General features: G+C 32.9%; 1 protein-coding gene across 4 annotated transcripts in view; it reads left to right on the top strand.

Annotated features, from left to right (window-relative positions):
* The window catches only part of RPGRIP1L (RPGRIP1 like), a 75,621-nt gene that overhangs the window by 48,551 nt on the left and 4,810 nt on the right, over window positions 1–22,260 (top strand). For all 4 annotated transcript variants that reach the window (XM_075765634.1, XM_075765633.1, XM_075765631.1 and 1 more), the window contains 3 exons: window positions 901–998; window positions 9,934–10,117; window positions 15,802–15,886. In XM_075765634.1, the coding sequence (XP_075621749.1) occupies window positions 901–998; window positions 9,934–10,117; window positions 15,802–15,886 (367 nt within the window). The remainder of the gene's footprint in view (window positions 1–900; window positions 999–9,933; window positions 10,118–15,801; window positions 15,887–22,260) is intronic.

Below are 22,260 nucleotides of genomic sequence, written 5' to 3'. Positions count from 1 at the left end.
TTGAATGCAAAAATCTGGTATCTGACCTAGATTCATAAAATATTAAAGGAAACCTGGCTTCTATTTTAAACGTCTTTATATTCTCCCTTAGAACTATGCTGTTCTAAAGACTATTTTAATGAATATGCTCTTTTTGTCTGCAGATAACAGCCAATGCTGATATTGGAAATCCTCTCAGACAGTGAGAGGGCTAGTATGTCTTATCACATCTGTGACATAAAGTTGTTGGAGGCAGATTAATTTAAAGATTATAAAAGCCAGGTCATCTTGTTCCACCTGTAAGCTTAAACTATTTATCAATGAAATAAACCAAGTCCATGATACCAAGCTTAAAGCAAAAGCACAAGCAGAATGCTAAAATTTTATGTTCAGTTGTTTGCAGCTTCTGTATAAGAATTCATTAGAAAAAATTAAGAAACATGATTTTGAATCTCTGATGTGTTCATAAGTAATTTACTCCAGAGAAAAAAGACCTGAATGCTTTAGAAAATAATTCACCTGCAAACAGAAATACTTTAAAAAAAAAAAAAAAACATTCTTCTTTACATGTGCATGGTGTTAAATGTAGTCAGAGGAAATCCACAAATTCAGGCCATATACTTGTATAAAGCTAACTGTTGTTCATACTTCAGTTCATCACAGGACTTACATCATTCCAGTCATCAACTTTCATCTGGGAAACATTACTATTTTTTTAGCAAATCAGAAAAATACGGTTTAGACAGCTTTTAAGGTCATTGATTTGCCAGTGTTAATCTTCTGCAAGGAAGAGATTTACATGGCACTTGTACTTTATTTATTAGAAAAGCAAATATATTGCTATCAGGTTTCTCAGCAAGTCTCAGATGGACTACAAATACAGGGGTCTTAACTACATTGATTTTTTTTTTTTTCCCCCAGATCAAGCTGATAGACAAGAAAATGATGACATTGAATCAATAATAACTGACAGCGATGACTGCATTGTTTCAAGTCCAGTATTAAAGAACATTAAACAGGTGAGTCAGAGTATTTATGGCAATTATTTGGTAAGTCTAAGAAATATATTTTAAGCCTAATGTCCTCTAAGAGTAGCTTTGCTATATCTAAGGTCAGATTCTAAGGCATTTTCAATGAATGTATGCTTTCTTGTTTGCAGTTCAGGTAGATGCCTTTTCACAGAAAAAAAAAAAAGTTAACCTGCTGGTATTATGCATGTGATTTATAGGTGTTTTTTTCATGGAGGAATTTGTTGTCATCTTTTCTGTTATTGTCATACACACACACTTCTAACTAGTTTTAATGTAAATCCAAATTTTAGTCCTGCACAAAATCTCCATAACAAAAGATGATTATTGTAATGCGAATGTCTAAAGAACTTAGTCTTGTTCAGTCCTACCTGTTGCCTTCATGTGGGAAAATGTGATTTTCTGCTTCTTCCAGTGCTTTCTGAGGAAGAGGAAGATAATTTCACTTGTCAAGGCCTGTAGTAAATCTACAGTGCTTAGCTGTCCACTGTGTTTCATGCCAGTATGTTGACTTGATTGAATGTTGTTGAAATGGGAATTTCATAAGCTTGAAGTTGTTAATAACATGCAAACCTTGCATATGTTTTCTAGTTCATCCACATAGATTTCTTTTTGTTCCTGACTTCCCAATAGTTTTGGAACTGAACATCAGTTTTCAATAAAGTTTGTACATATACAATGTCCAATCATTTCAGTGTACTACTATTTCTATTGTTATTTGTGGGCATATACAGTAATGATATTCTCTTGACTTGTTCTTAACAAAACTTAGTATTGTTCTCTAAACAAATAAGGATATTTCATACTTTTAGATCTAACATTGACTGGACAATCTTAAAAAATATAAAACTAGCACTTAGAATTGATTATAATACTTCTAACAGTTAATACTTCTCTGGTCTGTCTTACCCTTCTTTTAAAGGCCCAGGGGTATACTGTTATATCCTCTCAGTCTAAATTTTTTTTATGTTCTGCAATGTGATAACCTAGAGGTAGTTTGATTTTTGGGGGTTGTTTAATCTTTTTTTTAAGACTATGTGACATCTTACAAAGCAACTAGCTACAAGAAGCAATGCTTGGTATGAGCAATATTTCTCCTTTTTTTTTTAAGTTGTAGAAGGGATTTAGAAATGCTATCACTTATATATGCTGCAGAAAGATACAGAAGGTACTTTTGAAGATGGCATTGCATTGTTTATATGTAAAATGTTAAAAAATTGTTTCCAGTGTTTTGTTTTGAGAACTAAAATAACTGCTACTCATCACCATTAAGTCAAACTATAATACAGTTGATGTATACATTTCTAGTCATCCTGTATTTTGTTTTATCAAAGTTATCTAAGAACACTTCTGAGAGGATTTTGAGTGTACACTCATTTCAGGTTCATTAATTTCTACCTCTGTCCATTGATCTGTTTCTCTGCTAAAGAAGTGCATGTTCAAGAAGTGTAGATAAGACAACTAAAGCTATAAACTATTAAGGCAACATGTTTGATACAAATTGTAATTTAAAAATAGGCATTGGTATATTTAAAATCTCGGGTTAATTATAGAATACAGCATGTGAAAATTGTGATTGAATTTGTATGTTTTTAAGATTAAAAATCAGTGCCTTTTATCTTTTGATATCCTGCTGGTAATCAAACACTGTAAATAAGACTTGTGATTTTTAGAGATCGTTATGCTAATTATCCTATAAATCTGAGTTGTATGCCAAACTGTTTAAGCCATTTAAGATCATACTGTTTCTTTTTTGCATGTTGCAAATTAGACAGTTCATGGTTATTTCTTAGATATGTTGATCATAAAGGGTATCTAGCAGATTTTCCAGTACTTAGCTGTACCACTTGCTTCTTTCTCTTTTCTTCTTGTCTATGATGTATAATTAATCATAGATTACTTCATTTTGTTTCATTTCATTTACAACATTTATGAGCTTCACTTTGTCGGTATGAAATGCTTGTCCCCTTCTTTCCTTTCCAAAGTGCTGTAATTAGTGTTAGCATCTTTTTTAACAGGCTACATAAAGTTTAGTGGCTGGATTAAATCAAGTCATTAACATAATGTGCTATACAATTTGCCCCTATCTCTTTTCGTTTCCAGTACATCAAAGTGCCACAGAGTGCCAGTGTAATTGGGCCTTGCTAGCTTGTCAGGTTCAGTCAGGCTGATGGGTGCTGCTTTTACTAAAAAGCTTCCAGGCATGATAATTAATAGAGAAAAGAAGTCTGAGAAATGTAAAAGTTTGGACAGTTCTCTATGAATATTTCATACATTTGAATAATAAGAAGTTAACATTATCAATTTGATGTATAATACATTGATTAAAAGCCTTGTTTCAGATCCTCAAAATAGACATCAAAACTGGGAATTTGCATTTTCTTTGGCATGGTCTTTATATTTTAAAAAAATATTAAAAAAAAAATCTTTTCTCTTCCATCCCCTCCTCCCTTTCACCCCCATGTCTACACTTTATTCTTACAGGAGATAATATACCATTCAATTATCACAATAAAATTTACTGCTGTCAGCTTCCAAGTTGTCTTAAAATGTGCCCATAAGGCAATTACTGGAAAAAACAATTTATTCAGTGGTGGTCCCATTTTTTCTATAGGTGTGTTCACATCTCTCTTTTTTGTTGCAGATACTGTGAGTGCATTATCTTGTGGTAATGGCAGTTTATTGCATACTGGCATTATCAGTTCCTGTAAATTAAGATCACGAGGTCTAATTAATTTTGACATGAAAATCCCTCTTAAACACCATTAAAAAGTAATACCAATCACTTGTGGTTCTGCTGGTCAATGAAACATGTTTGTGCAAAGGTGGGAAGATGTAAAGCATAAAACTTGTGTGTAGCGAAGTAATAAATATTTTTCCTTTTATTATGCCAATTACTTGAATAGTGCATTTCCTCCTATGAGATTTCTCCATTTGTGGAAGTAAAAATGCTGCATCAACATATTTAATAAAACAAGAAATAAAATTCATGAAATAGAACTATCTTATCAGAGTAAGATAAACATAACTTATTAAAGCTTTATAGTCAGTATTTTCACAGACTACTGATGGGTCTAAGATTTAAAAAGTGCATTTGCCATTCTCCGTCTTTAGGTGATTGTTTGGTATTATGATCACTAGTAGACAGGAACTAAAGTAAAAGAGAGAAAGTTTTGAAGAATCCAGGAAAAAACTACATTGTCTTTTGCCACTGATAAAGTTTGAGATGACAGTAGTTTGAATAGACAGTACATGAAAACAATGGATTTACAACTTCTAGCACTTGTCAAATATACTTTAAAGTAATAATTAGAAGCATGTGCTACAAGTCACTCTTCTTGATGGAAGAACTGAAAGAAGAGGGAGAAATAATACCAAAAAAACCTTGAACACCATCTTTTAAAATTATTCAAATCAACAGAATCTTAACTCATGAGGTAACCCATTAATTTTTAGGTAGCAAATAAAACTAATTAGGCCAAATATTAAGTAGAAAGTCAGATTTAAGGATGAGTGCATAAGCCCACAGGAGAAGCATCAACAGGAACCATTTTTAACCTAGCTGGTAATATTTTTTTTTTTGTGGTTATGAATATGAATACTCCTCACTTGCTTACTTGAGAGACTTACTGACATGGAAGTAAGTTATGGTGACTTTACAACTAGAAAGGAGTATTTTTCTAACTGGAGGTCTAAAAAGGATGGGATTTGAAACTCTCAAATTTAGAGTTTTGATTAGCTGTGATATATATTATAAAGCATATTTTTTTTCACACTGTGGGTGAGAGAGAATCAAATTCCATTCATTTTTGCATGTCTATATTGTCGCCACATAATACTTCAATGGCGGGGCAGGCTGGGGGTTCTAAATGGAATAACTTTCAAATGCCGATTTAAAAGAAATTATTTGTTTTTTCAATCAAACCAGAAGTCTGTGATCTATACAGGGATAGATATATACAAAACCAGAAATGTTATTATATTGGTCTTTGTTTAGTTTTTTTACATAATACTGCTACTTATTTCATCTTTTTTTTTTCTGTAAAGTAAACCTTGATGTGTATTAGCACACTGAAAAGTAGAGTAAGACCTCTTTTTATCAAGAAATTTTCTGTCTTTGGTGCTTAAACAAAAGAATGATCCTAAGGATCATGCTTCCTTTTGAAATGAAAGGTAATTGTAAATTTACAGAGCATTTGAATTACTGAATTGAGTGACTAGTTGATACTGATGTAGCTAACTGGCTTTGAGATTTGATAAAATTGCTATTTGTTTTTTGTTTTATCTGGTGGTATAATCAATGGTGAGCGTTTCAACACTAAAAAAATGAAGTCTCCTCTTTGAGATAATCTGCAGTAGAGAGGGGTGTAGCTTAGTTCAGGACTGTAACAATATTGCTTATGTAGCCTTCCCCACTTCTTGGGGAGAAAATAAAACTCTAGAGTTAAGGAAGTTATCTCCCCAGTCAAACAGCTCCAGATATATCTGCTTTTTTGTATTTATTCATCCCTAGAAACAGTTTGTCTTTAAAAGCTGTTAGTTGAGGCAATGCCACAGACAAGTTGAAAAACCAAATCTTTCAAAACAATTCAACTTCAGGAGAAACATTGACCAATTTTATGTTTATCCTTCAGAAAGGGGAGGCAAGCCATTTGAAAAGAAGAAAGTATATTATTCAGGTGATCAAAAGTTGTATTATGAGCGAAGTGCAAATGTGACTTGAAGTTGAGATGTATAATTGTCATGGTGGGAAAGCTTCAGATCCCTCAAGTACTTAGTATTTTCTAAAATGTTTGGTGTTATATACCGAATTAGAAATTCTCTTTTCTGAAAACAAACAATACATTGATGGTTATGTTACAGATTTGGATAGAAGAGGCAATACCTAATCATTGAATTTCTCAAACTGTAGCAAGTAATTCATGCTTTTGAATATATTAAAGATGAATTCATGTTCTGAAAATGATTAATTTGGACTCTGCACTAGATAAAACAGCCAGAGACGTACTTATTGTCACAAATAGATGTTTTTTGTTTGGTGTGGTCTTAATTCTAGACAAAGCTGAAGGGATTGCATTGAACCCTTTATGGTGCTAACCTTGTACCATTGCATTCTCCTCCTAGCACATGGCAAAGAACAGTGATGCTGGGGGAAGAGTCTATGTGCCTTTCCCTCCTTCACAGTAAATCCATCTCAAAAGGAGCCGTTGAACAAGGAGAGATCCCTTTGCCTTAGGTCTTAAGGAGAGTCTAAAGTGCACTTTTGTCAGTCCCATCCATTTTGAGAAGGAACAGGGAGCATTTTCGTAACCCTATTTTTATTCTCGCATCTACACTATTATGGGGAAAATCTAAAAATAGAAGATGTTGTTCCTATTGTGAAAAGTCACTGCACACAGTTAAGGACTAGAATAATTTTTTGTAATATGTATTTTTATATGTATATGTAAGATGCTGCCTTGTTAATCATAATTACTTAACGAGTAATGTTTGTGTCCCTGAACAGTTATATTAGATTGACATTCCTGTGATCGCGTTCCTTTGCAGCTCTGTTCTGACATTGTTAATAGGATGATCACAGGAATTTGGCACTTGTTAGAGGAAGAGGTTAATTTCTCACACCATTACTATATTGGTCAATCAAGTAATATTGATAGTGATTGAAGTATTGATAGCAAATGGATGATTACTTGTGATTATTAGACAATAGCTTATAGTTTATCTGATATGCTCCTTGCTTGAAAGAGAAGGGAACAAGTGCATAAGTGGACTGTGGAAATAAATACATAAAATATTAAGGAGTACAGCATAAATATTTTTGAGCATTAGTAAAGATAGGATTCAAGTTGGTCTTATGGTTAAGACGTTTTCTTTATTTTGAGTTTTGCAAGGGCAATATATTAGTTAAAACTGTGGATGTAAAAAAATAGGAATATTGTTTACATTGTTCCTATAAGCAAGGCACTTTCAATGCTGCTGTTTTGTGCACAAAGCACAAACTTTTTTTTTGTAAAACACTTGATTCTGTGGGATACTATTATGGACCATTTGAGTCAGCTGGAATTTTATTATTCACATCGAGGTTTTAACAGTTTATTGTGACCTAAAAGGAAATAAAAATATGGAATATAGAGCTTCTTGAGGATGGCAGTCAAGCCGTTATTTATGGGAATAAAGCTTTTTTAATCTCAGACATCAGAAAAAGGAGAAAAGTTATGTTGGGACTTCAAATTCTGATGTAATGTCCAATGTATTTAGTACTTAACCGAACCCTCAAGCTTGTTGAAGGAGTTCAGTCTGATTCTCTGGGTAGTGTCATTTACAAAGAGTCAATATTAAATGGTAAGGAAAGAATATTGCCACAGACTAAGTATCTTGCCCGTGTTTTGTTTTCCTCACTTGAAATGAAAGCACTGAACCAGTTTCTCAGAGACAGTCTTTGAAAGCATTTAGCGTTCTTTATTTTAATACATGTATCCAGTCTCTCTGCTAGAGGAAATTTCATGCTATATTTTATTTTAAATACTAAATTTAAAGACTAATTTTATTCCCATCAAAGTAGAATGATTTGTGGGAAGTAATGGGTCATGACAAACTATCCATTTTTCACTTGAATAGTACCTAATACATGAGACCAAAGTTTAAAAGAAAACAACTTAGGAAAAGATTTCAATAACATACTTCACTCTGCATCATAGGAATATATATGGTTATTTAAAAATTAATTCCTATCATATATTGGATGCTGCATATATTTTCAGCATGGCTACATAATATGAGCATTTTTATATTAGCAGTGAAATATGTCTTGCTAGCTTCTCAAGTAGTTCTAAATTTTTCATTTGTAAATATTTTTTTAAATCGGCTGGTGTTCTCCTTTGTATATGCTGTATTCATGTTTAATATTAATAAAACCAGGACTTAACGTATTCTTGACTATTAAACTCTAAAGTAATTTATTTTTTTTCTTGCAATTTTCTAATAACATGACTCAGTTATTTGCTTTCTTTCAAGTTAGAAAGCAGAATACCTGGATTTACCCTGCTATCCTTGAAAAACTGCAACGTTCTTTGCCTATAGTATGCAATTACAAATGTTAAATATGTCACATTTTAATATATGTAAAAGGAATACTTGATAATACAGGATATTGTCTTTGGACTTGATTCATAAACTACTGTCTGTGTACAAACTAGTTTGACATACCTGCTAAATACTTTGGGGCAAACAAAACCACTCAGCATATCACTTTAACTACAGATGCTAATACATCTGTTCAGTGCAAGAAGAGTTGTTTCTGAAGTAAAATTAGACAATAGAGCCAATTTCATTTTTAATGCATGTGAATGTAGAGTGCTTGAGGTTATTAGTTGAAACTGAGTAACCTTTCTAGGCTTTCATCTCTTTCTTTTAAAATTTGAATATGAAAAGCATATTCAAGTCAAAGACCATCACTTTAATGACATTTGGCAGTCATTTGATTTATTAGATTTTAGAAAAAAAAAATTCCTTTAAATATTTCATTATTCTATGCTAATCCCAGTAATATTGCCAGCTGAAGCCATGTACCTGTATTAGTGGAGACAGAATGGTGTGGAATTTTCTGTCATCCTAGTAAAATTTCCATGAATCTACTGAATAATAAAACAACCTTATTGAAATATTCAGATTTGGGTTTTTAGTTAAAGTGTCTTAGGATACATAATAAAAGGAAATGCCTTTTGAAAGGAGGGGGTAAAATTACTTCATCAAATATTGAAAGGGCTTGACAGCAATGGAAATTGTTCTATATGATGGATATTTTTACAATAGGATACACCTGCTTTTCAGTTTGATTAATTATATAATTTGCTTGGAAAAATATAAACTATCTCCATAATAAATTAGAATATTGGCTTGCACTTCTGACACTGAATCTAGAAAGCTAATCTTTTGAATATAATTTATTACTTCAAGTGATTTAAGTTTACAATCAAAAATTGTCAAAATATTTCAATATCGGGGAAATACTTTTAATACATTTATGAACTTGAAAAGAAAAGAAAGAAGTAAAAAAATATTCTTTGCCGTTTCTGAACTCCAATGTGTTCTGTTTGCTCTTTGAAGAATCTCATCTTTGAATGCTCACCTCTGTACTCCAATTTTGAAATCACTCTTTCTCTCGAGTCTGACATTCCCACTTAAATACATAAAGGTTATTAAAATCTATCTGTACACAAATAATATAGACAAACAGTATGAAACAATTTCATATAAGCAACAGTAAAATGCCATTTTAGTTAAAGATAATTAAAAAAGGCTCTAGTGAAGAACAATTGGGATGTTACTTCTATTATCATATTGTTAATTTTAACTTTTAAATGTGTATTTGATTTAACTAGAAAAGTTCAGTCAATGAAGTTGAATTCCATATAAATACAGTGTTACTTTACATGCCAGCTACTCTGTGGCTTGATGGACTTTTATGGAACTATTTGTAGTATAGTCTGCAGCAGGCACTTAGTCTAACAATTAATTCCCTCTCATTTGGAAAACTTTGGTACCTAATATTACTGTGACTATTTCAAGCTGCTACAGGATCAGGATACAAATCACTTTGCTGTGTAGCTAAAAATAATGGCAACTGAAATTTGTGGTTGAGATATGATTTGTACATGAGGATAACCGTAACCAAATCTTCTCCAGCAGAGTATGACTATTGCAAAAATATTTTCAACACCAAATGTAAATTAGTATCTGTTGCAACAATATTCTTAACTACAAACCCTGGGGCCTTAGAATCTCATTGCGTCTCTGTCAAAATCAATCAATCAGTGTTAATCATACAAAATAACCAATGATTTACATGTATGTATGTTTGGTTTGTGTTAACACTTCAAGAAACACAAAATAATTTGTATTATATTTGTGCTTTGTTTTTAAATAGGCAACTGAAAAAATCCGGATTGAAATTATATCACTCTGTCTTACTGAGTCACGAATTGCATCAGATGAAACAATACAGCAGCTGTTTGTAGAATGCAGATTATACAATTTCCTTGCAGAGGAGACCCCACTGTCACTTCCAAAACCAACAAGTGGTCAGAGGATTCACTACAACTATAGCAATGGTAAGTATGATGTATTCCTGAGCAGGCTTGTTTCTTCTCTTAAATTCTGTCTTATGAAAATGTCTGCCAATAAAGCCTACTTCTTCCATGTATTATAGTTGCATTTATCTCTGTACTGGTTGTATTTGTCTATTTCCCAAATATTTTGGAAAATATTAAAGGTTGGTTTTAAGCAATGAGGTAAGGATGCAATTATCAAGTATAAAATGAATTCTTGAAGTAGGCTTGTGTATGAAATGGTAACATTACAATATATTTAAACTTGCTGCTAGCACATAAATTTAAAAATTAGGCTATACATATCTAAAATGTGTATATTCTTCATAAAAGAACATGATGAAATGATTTCTCTATCAGTACATGATAATACAGCGAAAGAAAAACATTCCATGTAACCATGTATGCCTCAAATACAGCTGAAAAGAGAAAATATGTAATTGGACCTGATGGTCACTTGGGAATACTTGGTGTTCCTTTAATAAGAATTTTTTGAAATAGGAAATTATTCAGCCATGCTTAATACTAATACATTACTGTTTATTTCATAATACTTAATCCTGCATGCTCCATATGCTATTGTCTAATCAACGAACATTTTAAAATACTTTATGTCAATACACCATGTAATTTACACTAATAGCATACACAGAACTATTGTAAAAATTCGTAATTCTCTTGTTAATTATTTTCCCAGCTATTTCATAGTATTTCAAGTATTAATTAACTTTTTTTTTCTGTTAAATCTATTTCATTTAAGATTCAGTCCAAGTGCTTCATGTTGTCTTGCGCTTTAAGCATTGCATTTTTAGCTGAGAGTATCCTGGAGCAGGTGAATCAGTTTGATATTTGTGACACACCACTAATATAGACATTCTTTAATAATAAACATTCTTTAAAAAATAATTTTGTAAAAGTGGCTTTGCAAAAGCGGTGTCACAGTCAGATCTTTAAAATTGCTACCACCTAGAAACCTGATTTTACAAGGAGACTTGCCAAAGAATTTACTCATTGATATCCTCCTAATACTCATAAACTATTGGATTACCCCATAGTTGAAGACTGAAATCCCTTGTAGATGTCACATCAACCATCACTATAGTGGGACTGCCCATTTGAGAGAGAATATAGAGGACAGGGCACAATGTGTTAACTTCTGTGACTCTGAGGAAGACAGTAGTCTCTGTAAGGCTTTAGCAAAAAAAACCCAAACCAAACCACAAAAACTAATGGCACTTCAAACTCTCTCATTCACTGAGGTTTACTTCCATTCAAACAAATGGAATTTTGGGCATCATCTACTAAATAAGACATCAGATAACTAAGAATTCTTTTTATGAGTTGAACAATATTCATCTTACTAGCTGCTAAAAAAACACTTTTTCAAATGTTCTAGATAGGCAGACATAATTGAAATAAAATTTTAAAGATCTCATTGAAGTAACACCATAAATCAATAAAAGCTATTTAAGACTTTTAATTTCTCTTGCTTCTTGAATTCTCATTGAATGTAAGAAGCATTCAGAATGCATAAAAATTCTTAATACAATTATGAAACTTAAATATTTCAAGCTGTGATATTTGAAAATAGTATCATGCTTTGTAGAGACTATAATTCACAAGGCTTTCCAATCTGGTACTGCTGTATCATATTATTTTTGCTAGTCAAAACCTGGCTTTGTAACTGTGATTGTTCTATTTACTGCACAAGTGTTGAATACAAAACTATTTAAACTTTAAAATATCCTAACGAATCAATATCAAAAGGTGTTTTTGGTCTTAATTGCTTCAGGATTGTATTCTGCAGCATAATACTAATGTGGTTGTTATATGAAGAGTTTTGCTTAGATAATTGGTCATCTAATTTCTACTCAAGATTAACTGCCTAAAGGACAAAAAAAATCTAATGAGTCTGCTGTTTGATTATGTCTAGCTGGAAAGCCAGTAAGATAATAGTAATGAAATCTGCATGTGTGTTTACTATAGCTTTACTGCATCTCTTATTCATGTCTAATTAGATTTGAGTATGTTGAATATTGGAGGTTAATTGAATATTTTCTTTAATAAAAATGGTATTTGCATGGGTAGAAAGACATTTACTTTGAGCTTAGAAGGAAACTAATGGTATTCCAGATTTTTGCATGGAGAAAGTCAGGGTAAATCCGTAAGTAATCTAAAAAAATAGTTCTTATAAATAATATATTTTATTTATAACTAGAACAGCTTGAGTGTTTTAAAAACATCTTAACTGATATAGAAGGCTCAATGAGATTCATTGCTTAAAAAAAATTTTAAGTTTCTCCATACCTTTTGCACATCCTTCGCTGTCATTGCTTGATATGTAAGATACCAGAAGATTAATGGAATCTTGTTGAAAAACAATATAGTAGAGAACTCCATTGATCTGGACCTACAAGAATGAATACTGTCAATTTCCCTTTTCACAAGTGGTTAGAGCATGTAACTTGACATTAATTGTTTATTTTGACTATGACTTTTTGACTAGGAATGGTTAGAAGATCATTTTCTTTCTTCCAAGGTCTTGGAATAGAAACTTGGATGGGAGGATAATATGCTCTAGGGTTATACCATGTAACTGTTCATTTCCCATGACATTGTTACATCTACCGATGGCCATACTGGCTGAGGAGAGAAGCTGTTGTGTTTGTTAGTGGTGGAAAGAGTTATTGGAATATCCAAGAATGCTTCCAAACACTACAGTCCTATAAATTCAAAGAAAAATGGGACTTACCAAATTGTGCTCACACCATGGCTCTGTCCTGCAATTTGGTAAAAAGGAAGGATTCCGATTTTTATTTTTTTTTATGAGGTTTGTTTTGGTGTGGTTTGGTTTTAATGTTAGGGTGTGTTACATATCATAGTAAGCAATGAATTAATATTTTAACTTTTAAATGCAGTTTAAAATTGTGTGCTGGAAATTAATTATTTCCAGTCATGTCACAATATATGCTTTAAAGTGAAATAATGGCAGTTTCACTGTGAGAAAAACATAGGAAAACCTGTTACCCCAAGCGAACAAAGCCCAGTCTTCCTCACGTATAAATGCACCTCTTGATATTTGACTCTTAATTTCAGTAAAATAAACATTTTTTTGGTCAAAGCCACAGTTACTTAAATTACAAAGGTAAGGTTAGTTCACAAATATTGTTAACAAAAAGCATTCATATTTTATTAAATATGAAGACATAACTAAGAAAATGCTGAGATGGCAGGAAAGCTACCAGAAAGTAAGATTGATGGAAGCTCTGAAATGTGTCCTTATCACTGTATACAATGGTTCTAGAGAACAGGCAGCAGCAGGAGAGAAAGATTTACAAAATTTTGCAGATTTTTATATGACATTTAATTGGAAAGCTTTCTCTCTTCAGTGAACCAGGTGGCTATTTGAACAACTTGAAGTACAAGTGTAAGTAGAGCAAAGGAAGGGGAGGTGAGGAAAAGAAAAAGGGTATGTTTTTTGTTGGGTTTTTTAATTAAAAATAAGCTTCTGAAGATCCATATTCTAAAAGGTGGGTTCCTAAGCATAACTCAAATGAAAATGTTAAGGCCTTGCATCAGAAAACATTGTAATCTTCAGGTTTTAGTGCTTCTTTAGGACAAACTTTAAAATTATAATTTTAGATGCAAACTGTCACAAGTTAATTTTGAATTATTTTTGCAATTAATCGGATACAAATATGAGATGTTCTGTGCCTTGGAGCAATGTTATAATAAAGTTCAAGCAGTTCTAAGGGGTGATATGAAAGCATGGTATTCATCAGAACCTAAAAATATACTTTCACTATGGTTAATCATTTTCCCCAGACTTGAATGGAGTTCTTGTGCTGAATATTTTGTTTCTAGTCCGAATTTTTCCATTGAGTGGAATGAATTCAAACTTTTTAGGTTTGTAAATAATTTCCATTTAAAATTGGTTTAGATACAGAATTAGTAAACTTAGGAAATTCCATTTGGGATGCTTATGGGGAAGGGAAGAATCTGTTGATGTGGCAGCTCCTTTGAAGTTCTTTGGCTGTCCATCTGTCTCCCTGCTGCCTCCCCATCACTTCCTGTGGTGGCCCCAGGAGCACTTGGCCATGAGAGTAGCACATGTGGAAAGTCATCCACATGCCCAGAAGAATAGCAGATGACAGTAACAGCTTCTTTTAACCTAAGACAGTAAGAATATTGTGAGTGGAAACTAAGGATTCCAAGATAGAGTACCAATGCTTTGCTTTCTGTTAATACAGAAAAAGGTGTTGAATTGTAGATTCCTTTGGCTGAATGATTCAGATACCAATAGTACTGGCTGTTTTCTGAAAGTAAGTAATTCCTGACAGTAATTCTGCTGGCCAGGTAAGAGCTGAGAAGCAGTTTTGGAGAAAACTAGAGAACCAGTAGCTCTGGAAGGTGTGCTTCCTAGAAAGACTTTTATAGAGATATGTCCCTCAATAAATCCCTCTGCAAGGAATTAAGCTGCCTTATCTCTCTTTTATACCCCTGTATTCCAATACTCTCTGCTTATTGGTAAATTGGTAATTTTTCTTTATACAAATAAGTTTATTTTGGGTAATAGAAGAGAGTATGAAACACATTAAAGATTACTGTCAGCACATGGGAAAAGGAAACTTTAATGTGATGTGGAGAGATAAAAAGAGCGTTTTTGAGTACAGTGGCAGAGTAACTAGAAGGCAGTGAGGTACGTGAATATTAAAGATGTTGGAATTTAAAGACAGACAATTTTCTAGCTCCTCCTCCTGCCCTGAGGGGAAGGAAAAAAAAAAAAAAAAGTTCCTTAAAGCTATGCTTGTTTCTCAGAGGATTACATTCATTATAGTTCTGTCCTAAACATTTTTCAGCTGCATTTCTTAGTTAAAAAAAAAAAAAAAGTAAAAGTAATTCTTCTAATACTATTTTTAAGTTTTTGCTTCTTGAATTTTATAATCTCTTGGTGGTTTACTGATACTTGTAGGCTGATACCATTTGCAAGAAAGCAGCTACTTTCTTAATATAAGATGCCCAAAAACTTCTTAAAGAATTTCATAAAACCTCGTTTCTCATTCTCTTGTTGTTGGTGTGGGTTTTTTTCCAAACCAAGGCTATTTTTCACCCTAGGTCATATTAATGGTACAAAAATTAAAAGCTGCTCCTTGTGTTTGTATTTTAAATTAAAACAATAAAAGGCTTTCAGAGCATTCACACACACTCCCCAGGCTGTGGATTTTCTCCAGTCCATTGGTCTAGATGTTTCTCTTATTGAAATATTGTGGCAGGAAAGGAGGATTAAATTACTGAGGCTGTCAAAAAGGACAAGCACTCTGCCATACATTATCATTATCACTAGCTTCCTCAGTGGAAGAAAATGCAGTAAATCACTTCAAATACAAAGCAATAAAGACCACTGGCTTTTAAAATCATGACTGCTATTGCCATTAACAGAATATGACAGCTGTGTGGCATGCTTAGATGCTGCTTGTATCTTTTTTGACAGTATGCACATAAACCTGCCAGTGACACGCCATTAGATCACATGACCTTTCAAATTTGATTCTAACAGTGTTGCTTTTCCTTAGGAAAGACAAGGGAAAAAAATGATTATTTTTCTTTGTTCTTTTCTTCATGGTCGGTCTTCTAAAAGATGAAAAATAATTGATAACTACTTATATTAATTCCAATTTGCTTTGCAGTGATACACGTGGATAAGGCAAATAATCATGCAAGAAGAGAGTATCTCAGGTCTATGCTTCTAAAGCCAGATCTACATACTGACAGGTACATATGAGTGCTGAAAAAGTCTATAAAAGGTCTTTGTAAATAATGCTTATGGTTTGCCTTGTTGTTTGACTTTATTGAGGTGGTATCCCTGAGAAGTTAATACATAGCTAACTAACTAGAGAAAATTTTGTTTCAGCTAGAAATGACACCTATGTTCTGATGTGGGAATTGACCTACATTTCTTCCCTGAGTAGGTTTGTGTGGCATGGAATATTGCAACCTCTCTTAATGTTGTTTTTGTGCTGTGTTTTGGGGTTGTTTTTTTTTTAGCAACCTCATTTTGCAAAAGAGAGATTCTATCATCAGCATTCTATCAATAATGAATTTGAAAAGCACATATCTATCTGATGGTAGAGTAATACATCTGTCACTTTCTCAATTCAGAGTACTACAAGTAGTGTACAAGCTTCAGAAAACAATTCTTGGCCCTAGAATTTCCAAAAACCTACATATAGAGATGTAGCAGGCAGCTATTACATGTATACATATGAGAAAGAGTATAAATTAGCCTTGTGCAAGCTCATAACAAGAAATGTGTTCTTATTCAAATCTTTTGATTGAGATAGCGTGTGCATTACTTAGAGAGAATGAATGATATTCTTTGATTCTGTTTCCTCTTGAACATCAATCTTCATTAAAATGAACAATTATTAATTTAAAGATTCATTTAATTTGCAGAAGAGAATACCTGCTGATTGTATTTCAAGTGTAGGAGTTACTTGTAAATCTTTTAAATACATATTTAGTCACAAATCACAGATTCACTCAGCAATAAGAGAGTCATTTCTCCTCATTCCATTTCTCTTCTAAAGCTGCATTTCATATCTTGGCCAGAAAACAGGTTTTACTGGAATGGAGCAGGGAACACCGTGAAATTATTACTTGTTGGGATGGATATATCACACCAAAACATTCTTAGGTTTGGAGATTAAAAAAAAATAGTCTTCACTTAATAAGCAAGCAGAAGACTTACTTTACCATATAGATTAGGAAAGTGAGTAACGTGTTCTACTAACAATTTAACAATACTAAGAACAAAATATTCTTTTTTTCCTGAGGGATAATTCAGCAAAGGAAAATAGGTAGTCTGCGGGCTGCAATTTCACCTATAAATACTTAGATATCTATACTAAATATTTATCAAACCCAAGGTAAAAATAAGAGCAGTGAGCTTTTCCCCACAACAGAAGACTTCATCTTTTACATGTGCTGTCATGGTATTGTCTCTTGTGTTACTAGGTAGGTTGTTTCCTACATTTATTGGTGTGTCTAGTTTGGTTTGTGGTGAAATTTCAGTTCTGTGTTGACTAAATAGCAAGGCAGGAAGTTCATCAGTAGTCCAGTTCCCCAATTTAACTTAGCAAGAGGACCACCAAGAAACAAAATTTATGGAAAGATTCTGCCTATACACCAAGTGTTTTCAACTCTATGCATTTTAAACCTGGCCTAGTTATATCTTCAACACATGTTTTCTATCACAAGCCTTACAAACTAGTATCTGAGCTTTTTCAGCTGAAACAGGAACTGAACTAAACTAATGCTTTAAAGCTCAGGAAACCAAATTATCAAGGATATAAATATCATTGAAAATTGCCTGCACATGGTTTAGCCTGACACTTTATTGGTGTTTGTGCTATGCCAGATTATAGGAGTATAGATAGTGTACAATGTATATTCAGTGGTGTATGAAGTTTTCAGGAGAACTTTCTCTATCACAGTTAATGTTGTTAGAAATGATACTCAAAATGATTGGTCCATATTAAAACATAAATTAATAGATACATCACATGCTATTTTTGTCTTCTAAAAGGAGAGTCACTTTAATGAACGTCCCTTGAAAAAGATAAATATTCTCAGGTGTTAAAAGAGTTATTAATATAATACGTAAAATTACTACTAAGCCAAAGTTGCAACTAGAAATACAAATAAAATACAATATAAAATCTAAATATTAAATAATAATATAAAATCTAAAATATTTGAGCATGAGGTAGTAGGAGACTAGGAAGACTGAAATCTTGTTTAGGTTAGTAATTGTTGCATACCACAAAGATGGCTCTTCTCTTTTGACAAGGAACTTTGTGTTTACGTTTTCAGACAATGTCTCTATCATTAATATGGAAATTTTGTCATAACACTTGCTTTTTCTTATAGCTGTATTGTATGACATGGGCAACCTTTTTGTTTTGTTTCTTTTTCTATATAATAGGGATTCAAATTACATTGCTTATTCATGTTAGGAAGCTATACTTATGAATATTTGTAAAACTTTGCAAAAAAAATATACAAAATTATTCTTTTATTTTATTATTTGAACCCCATAGTTATTTACTTACATGTTCAAGTCTTCCAATCAGTTAATAACAGGAGGCCTTTCTGGCAGTCCATTTAACTTACTGTAATTGTGCCATAGTTATCTTTTATTCTTTATCCTGTTTGTATTCCACTGTTGCCTTTCAGCATTTTAAGAGTGTAGGAATTTGGGTCATTTAGAGGAACTTACCTGATTTCTCATGCCAGATTGTACTTGCAATGCCTGCAGACCTGGTGGTGGAGTATATGCTCTTCTGACAAATGTCAAAAGAGACATATGTGAAGAATGGAGGAATCCATTCTTCTAAGAGTCACCCTGCTGTGATAACAAGAGTGAACAGGTTTATGCAAGAGGTTTGCAGGCTGATCCTGACAGGTGCATCATTTCTTAGTACGAAATGATTGTTACTCCAAGAAATTGATGATATGAAGTCATTGTTCTCCAGAGTAAGAAAATGTGTGCATCCATGTTATAGGAGTATAAAGCATGTGTAGAGTGTTGGCTTCACATTAATATATTATATTAACACAAAAGGTTTTCTCCTTGCTGCTTAAAAATAACTGATCTCTGGAGTAAAGAATTAGAATCAAATTTGCCTACCTCACAGCTTTGTCCAGGCACTCTAAATTCCCTGCTGGTGATAACACCTTTAAGTGTTATTATGATAACAACAACAAATATTTGTCCAGGTTTTTCTGTTTCATTGTAAAGCATATTTTAAGCTTCAGGCATTTATTATTTGTTACTTTTCTTTTGGTCCTTTATTAGGAGACAAGTTTCATTTAGTTCTCTAGTCTTTCTTGCAGTGGCTAGCAAATATCTTCCAACAGGATGTCAAGATTTCTTCTTATTCCGTCAGTAGCCATGGGATTCCTGCAAGGAACTGAATACTGATACTTGATGTTACAGAAAAGAAATGTGAAAATGAGCTAGAGAGAAAATCTAGGTTCCTAGAGAGAAGTATGGGAGAGGAACACTATACATAGCTTTATGTAAGCAATGCTAGTATGAATTTGATATTGCAACTTCCATCAAAGATTCTTACGTCAGTGAGGCAGTGTTAAGGTAAGATGGGACACTAGCTGCACATTTGTGCATTCTATGCTGAAGCAGAGTGAGGAGGCTGTTCCAAGGCGATGTAAACTGTGTCTTTTTAGCCAGTTCAACCTGAAAACAAAACTCGTGCAATTTTTGGTAAATGAAGAAAATAAGTTAAAGCATACTGAATATCATATTTAAATATTTTCTAAAGATTAAGCATTTGTAGTATTTTTAAAAAATACAAAAGTCAAAGTGATTGTGGTACCATTCTTGCAGTCTACTAGTTGGAGTAGTCTCTTGGGACCCAGAGTTCAAATCTCATCCTTCCTGATTATCAACAAAGATTTAATCCAATATTACGATATTTTAAGCATATTGGAACTACAAGGTGTTAGAGGTGCAGTTCTTTTGATCTGTTTTGTTGAAGCTTGCTCTATGCATGTAAAATACTGGAATGCGATTTGAACAAGTGGACCAGTATGAACAACTCTCCAATTTGGCTATAAGGTACTGTCCCAAATGGTACTAGGCCTGCTTTTAGTTTATGCATTAGTGAAAATTTTAGTAGCAAAAGTGGTTTGTTTTTTTTTTTAGTAGCAAAAGTTTTACGGTTTTTTTTGGTACCCTTAAGTGATAAAAATTAATCCAGCACTAATCTCCTTCTCTTCTATCACTGTCTTAACTGCTAAGCTGTTTTCTCCAATTGATTTAACATTGACACTGAATCATAACAAAACATTCCTAATGTTCCCATTACCTAACAGTTTTATAAGTTATTCTTACAATTTTTAATTATTTTTTTCATTAAATATATATCTTACACATCTACGTATTTCTTTGTTTTTGATTGAGTTTTGGCAGTTTTGCTTCTACTGAGCTCTGTGCCAAAATCTTAAGTTAGATCCATTATACTCAATCAAGGCACCTGCTGTTGGTAATAGTTACAATATTTTTCCTTTTTTGGCTCCACAAATATTTTTTTAAAGACACACAAGTGTCTGATTTTTGTGACAAACAATTATTTATGTATCTGTTTTCTATAATTCATATTTGCTAGTAAGAGCCAAGCACAAAAATAAACTACTATAAAAGCATATTGCAGCTGTTGTTACGTTTAAAGTCTTTTAGGAAGATTTGATTATATTTTGTCTAAGATATCCTTTCCTGTAGACTTGGATTTTATACAACTTGATTGTTACTCATTTGGAATTATGCTTATTGTAACATTTTTAGGCTGTAAAGCTCACAGGCATTCACAGTTTAAACAACATTGCCAAGACATACCAAAAAAGTAGTTAGCTCTGAATTCCTGTCATTTTGTCAGTCTCGGTGTTTTTGGCCCCAACACAAGCCACTAACTCAAGTCAGCTCCAGCACAATACTGGAATTATGTGTTTAAAAGAAAAGCCATACTTGGATGCAATGAGTGTAATTTAAGTTCACAGAAGAAATGTCGATATTTTGTATAGTTGTCAGGCTTAGATGTTTGGGATGGACAAACGGGCTGTGTTTAGACGGCATGGTAAATACACAAAGGCCTTTGTATCCAGGTTGTACTCACGGATAGTTTTTTATGTGTAAACCAGGAAGACAGTAATGAAGATAAAATGAGATATATTGGTTGGAGGGAACAAGTGCAGGGCAATTGTTATGTAAGGTCCAACTTTAAATAATGAATACACAAGACAATGTTACAAAGATATTATTTTGAGAGAACTGCCTTTAGGTTCCTGTTATTTTTGTGGGATGTATTCTTGGCTGGAATATGCTCTCCAAGTATCTAAATGAGGTATGAAAATTCTCAATAACTTGCAGCTAAATATTTTACACTTGGTGTTTGGAAATACTTGTTTCGTTGAATATGGCTAGTATTTCTGATATCAGGAAAATGTTTGATACGGTTTGTCTTTCTCAATTATTTATGTCTTGTCTCCCACACCACTCAACGTAAAGCCAAGGAAATGCATGGCTTAAAATTTACTAAGGCTAGATCTAAATTATCAAGTGGTGCAGACCAGAGAATCTCTAGCGCAAAGCAGTTGTTGTTAATGGTCTGGTATTCACAGTACATAGATTTTTAGGATCCTTTTGAGAATTCAGAATACTAGTCGATCCTATTGACTGAATGTGTATTGCAGTGGAATGCATTAGGGGTAGGAACTCCTGGAGCACGTCTTCAGTTTAGTTTAGTCTAGTCCAAGAGGAATCCAATTAATGTGTTCCAAGACTACTATGCAAATAAAGCACCATAACTGGCAACAACTGAGAAGTTTTACTTTATAAGCACACTCCACATCAAAGCTGAAATAATCAAATAGGGTCATCTTATGTGGCCTGACTGAAATAAAGTGGTTGAACTTTTTTAACAAGTTTATGGCATTAAAAGCTTTTAACCAACAAAATATAATTATATTTAATCTAAACGTTCTATTATTGCTTATGAATTGTTTTCATTTTGACATATCAAATAATTTGCATGGTATGGTCGACACAGTAAAAATTAAAAACAAGCAAAAAAAAATCCACAAAAAAACCCCCCAACTATATTTTTAGGTATTTTATAAATGAGTTTTACTAAAAGCCTCAAATACATAGGTACAATCTTGATTTTTACCTATGGCTGGGGAAATTTAAAGAAATTAAGTGACTTGAACAGTTGATTCAACAGCTGAGTTAAATGTACAAGTTTGAAATGAGAAAAAGTCTTTCATCCTTATACTATTCTGTCACTGCCATATGAACAAGAATTGTGCCACAGGGTGGCGTGGAGGGGGGGAGAAAAATTAAAAAATTCTCTAAGCCTGCAGACCTGTGGTTACAACCAGTCTGTCCTTCTAGTACTGCTAAATAGCGCTAAAGGAGGGAAGATTTAAAAGAAAGGGTCTCAGACTATTCTTGTCATGGAAAATGTTGAATATAACTGATAGAGAGTTCTGTTTTATGCTTAACTGGTAAAATAGAGTGCTCTCTTTTTGCCCCCTTTTTTTTCCCCGCTGATTTTTGAGTCAATTTTCAA

This window comes from Balearica regulorum, chromosome 13 (genome assembly GCF_011004875.1).
Source record: "Balearica regulorum gibbericeps isolate bBalReg1 chromosome 13, bBalReg1.pri, whole genome shotgun sequence".
Taxonomy (NCBI): Eukaryota; Metazoa; Chordata; class Aves; order Gruiformes; family Gruidae; genus Balearica; species Balearica regulorum.
This window is presented reverse-complemented; position numbering and strand designations above follow the sequence as displayed.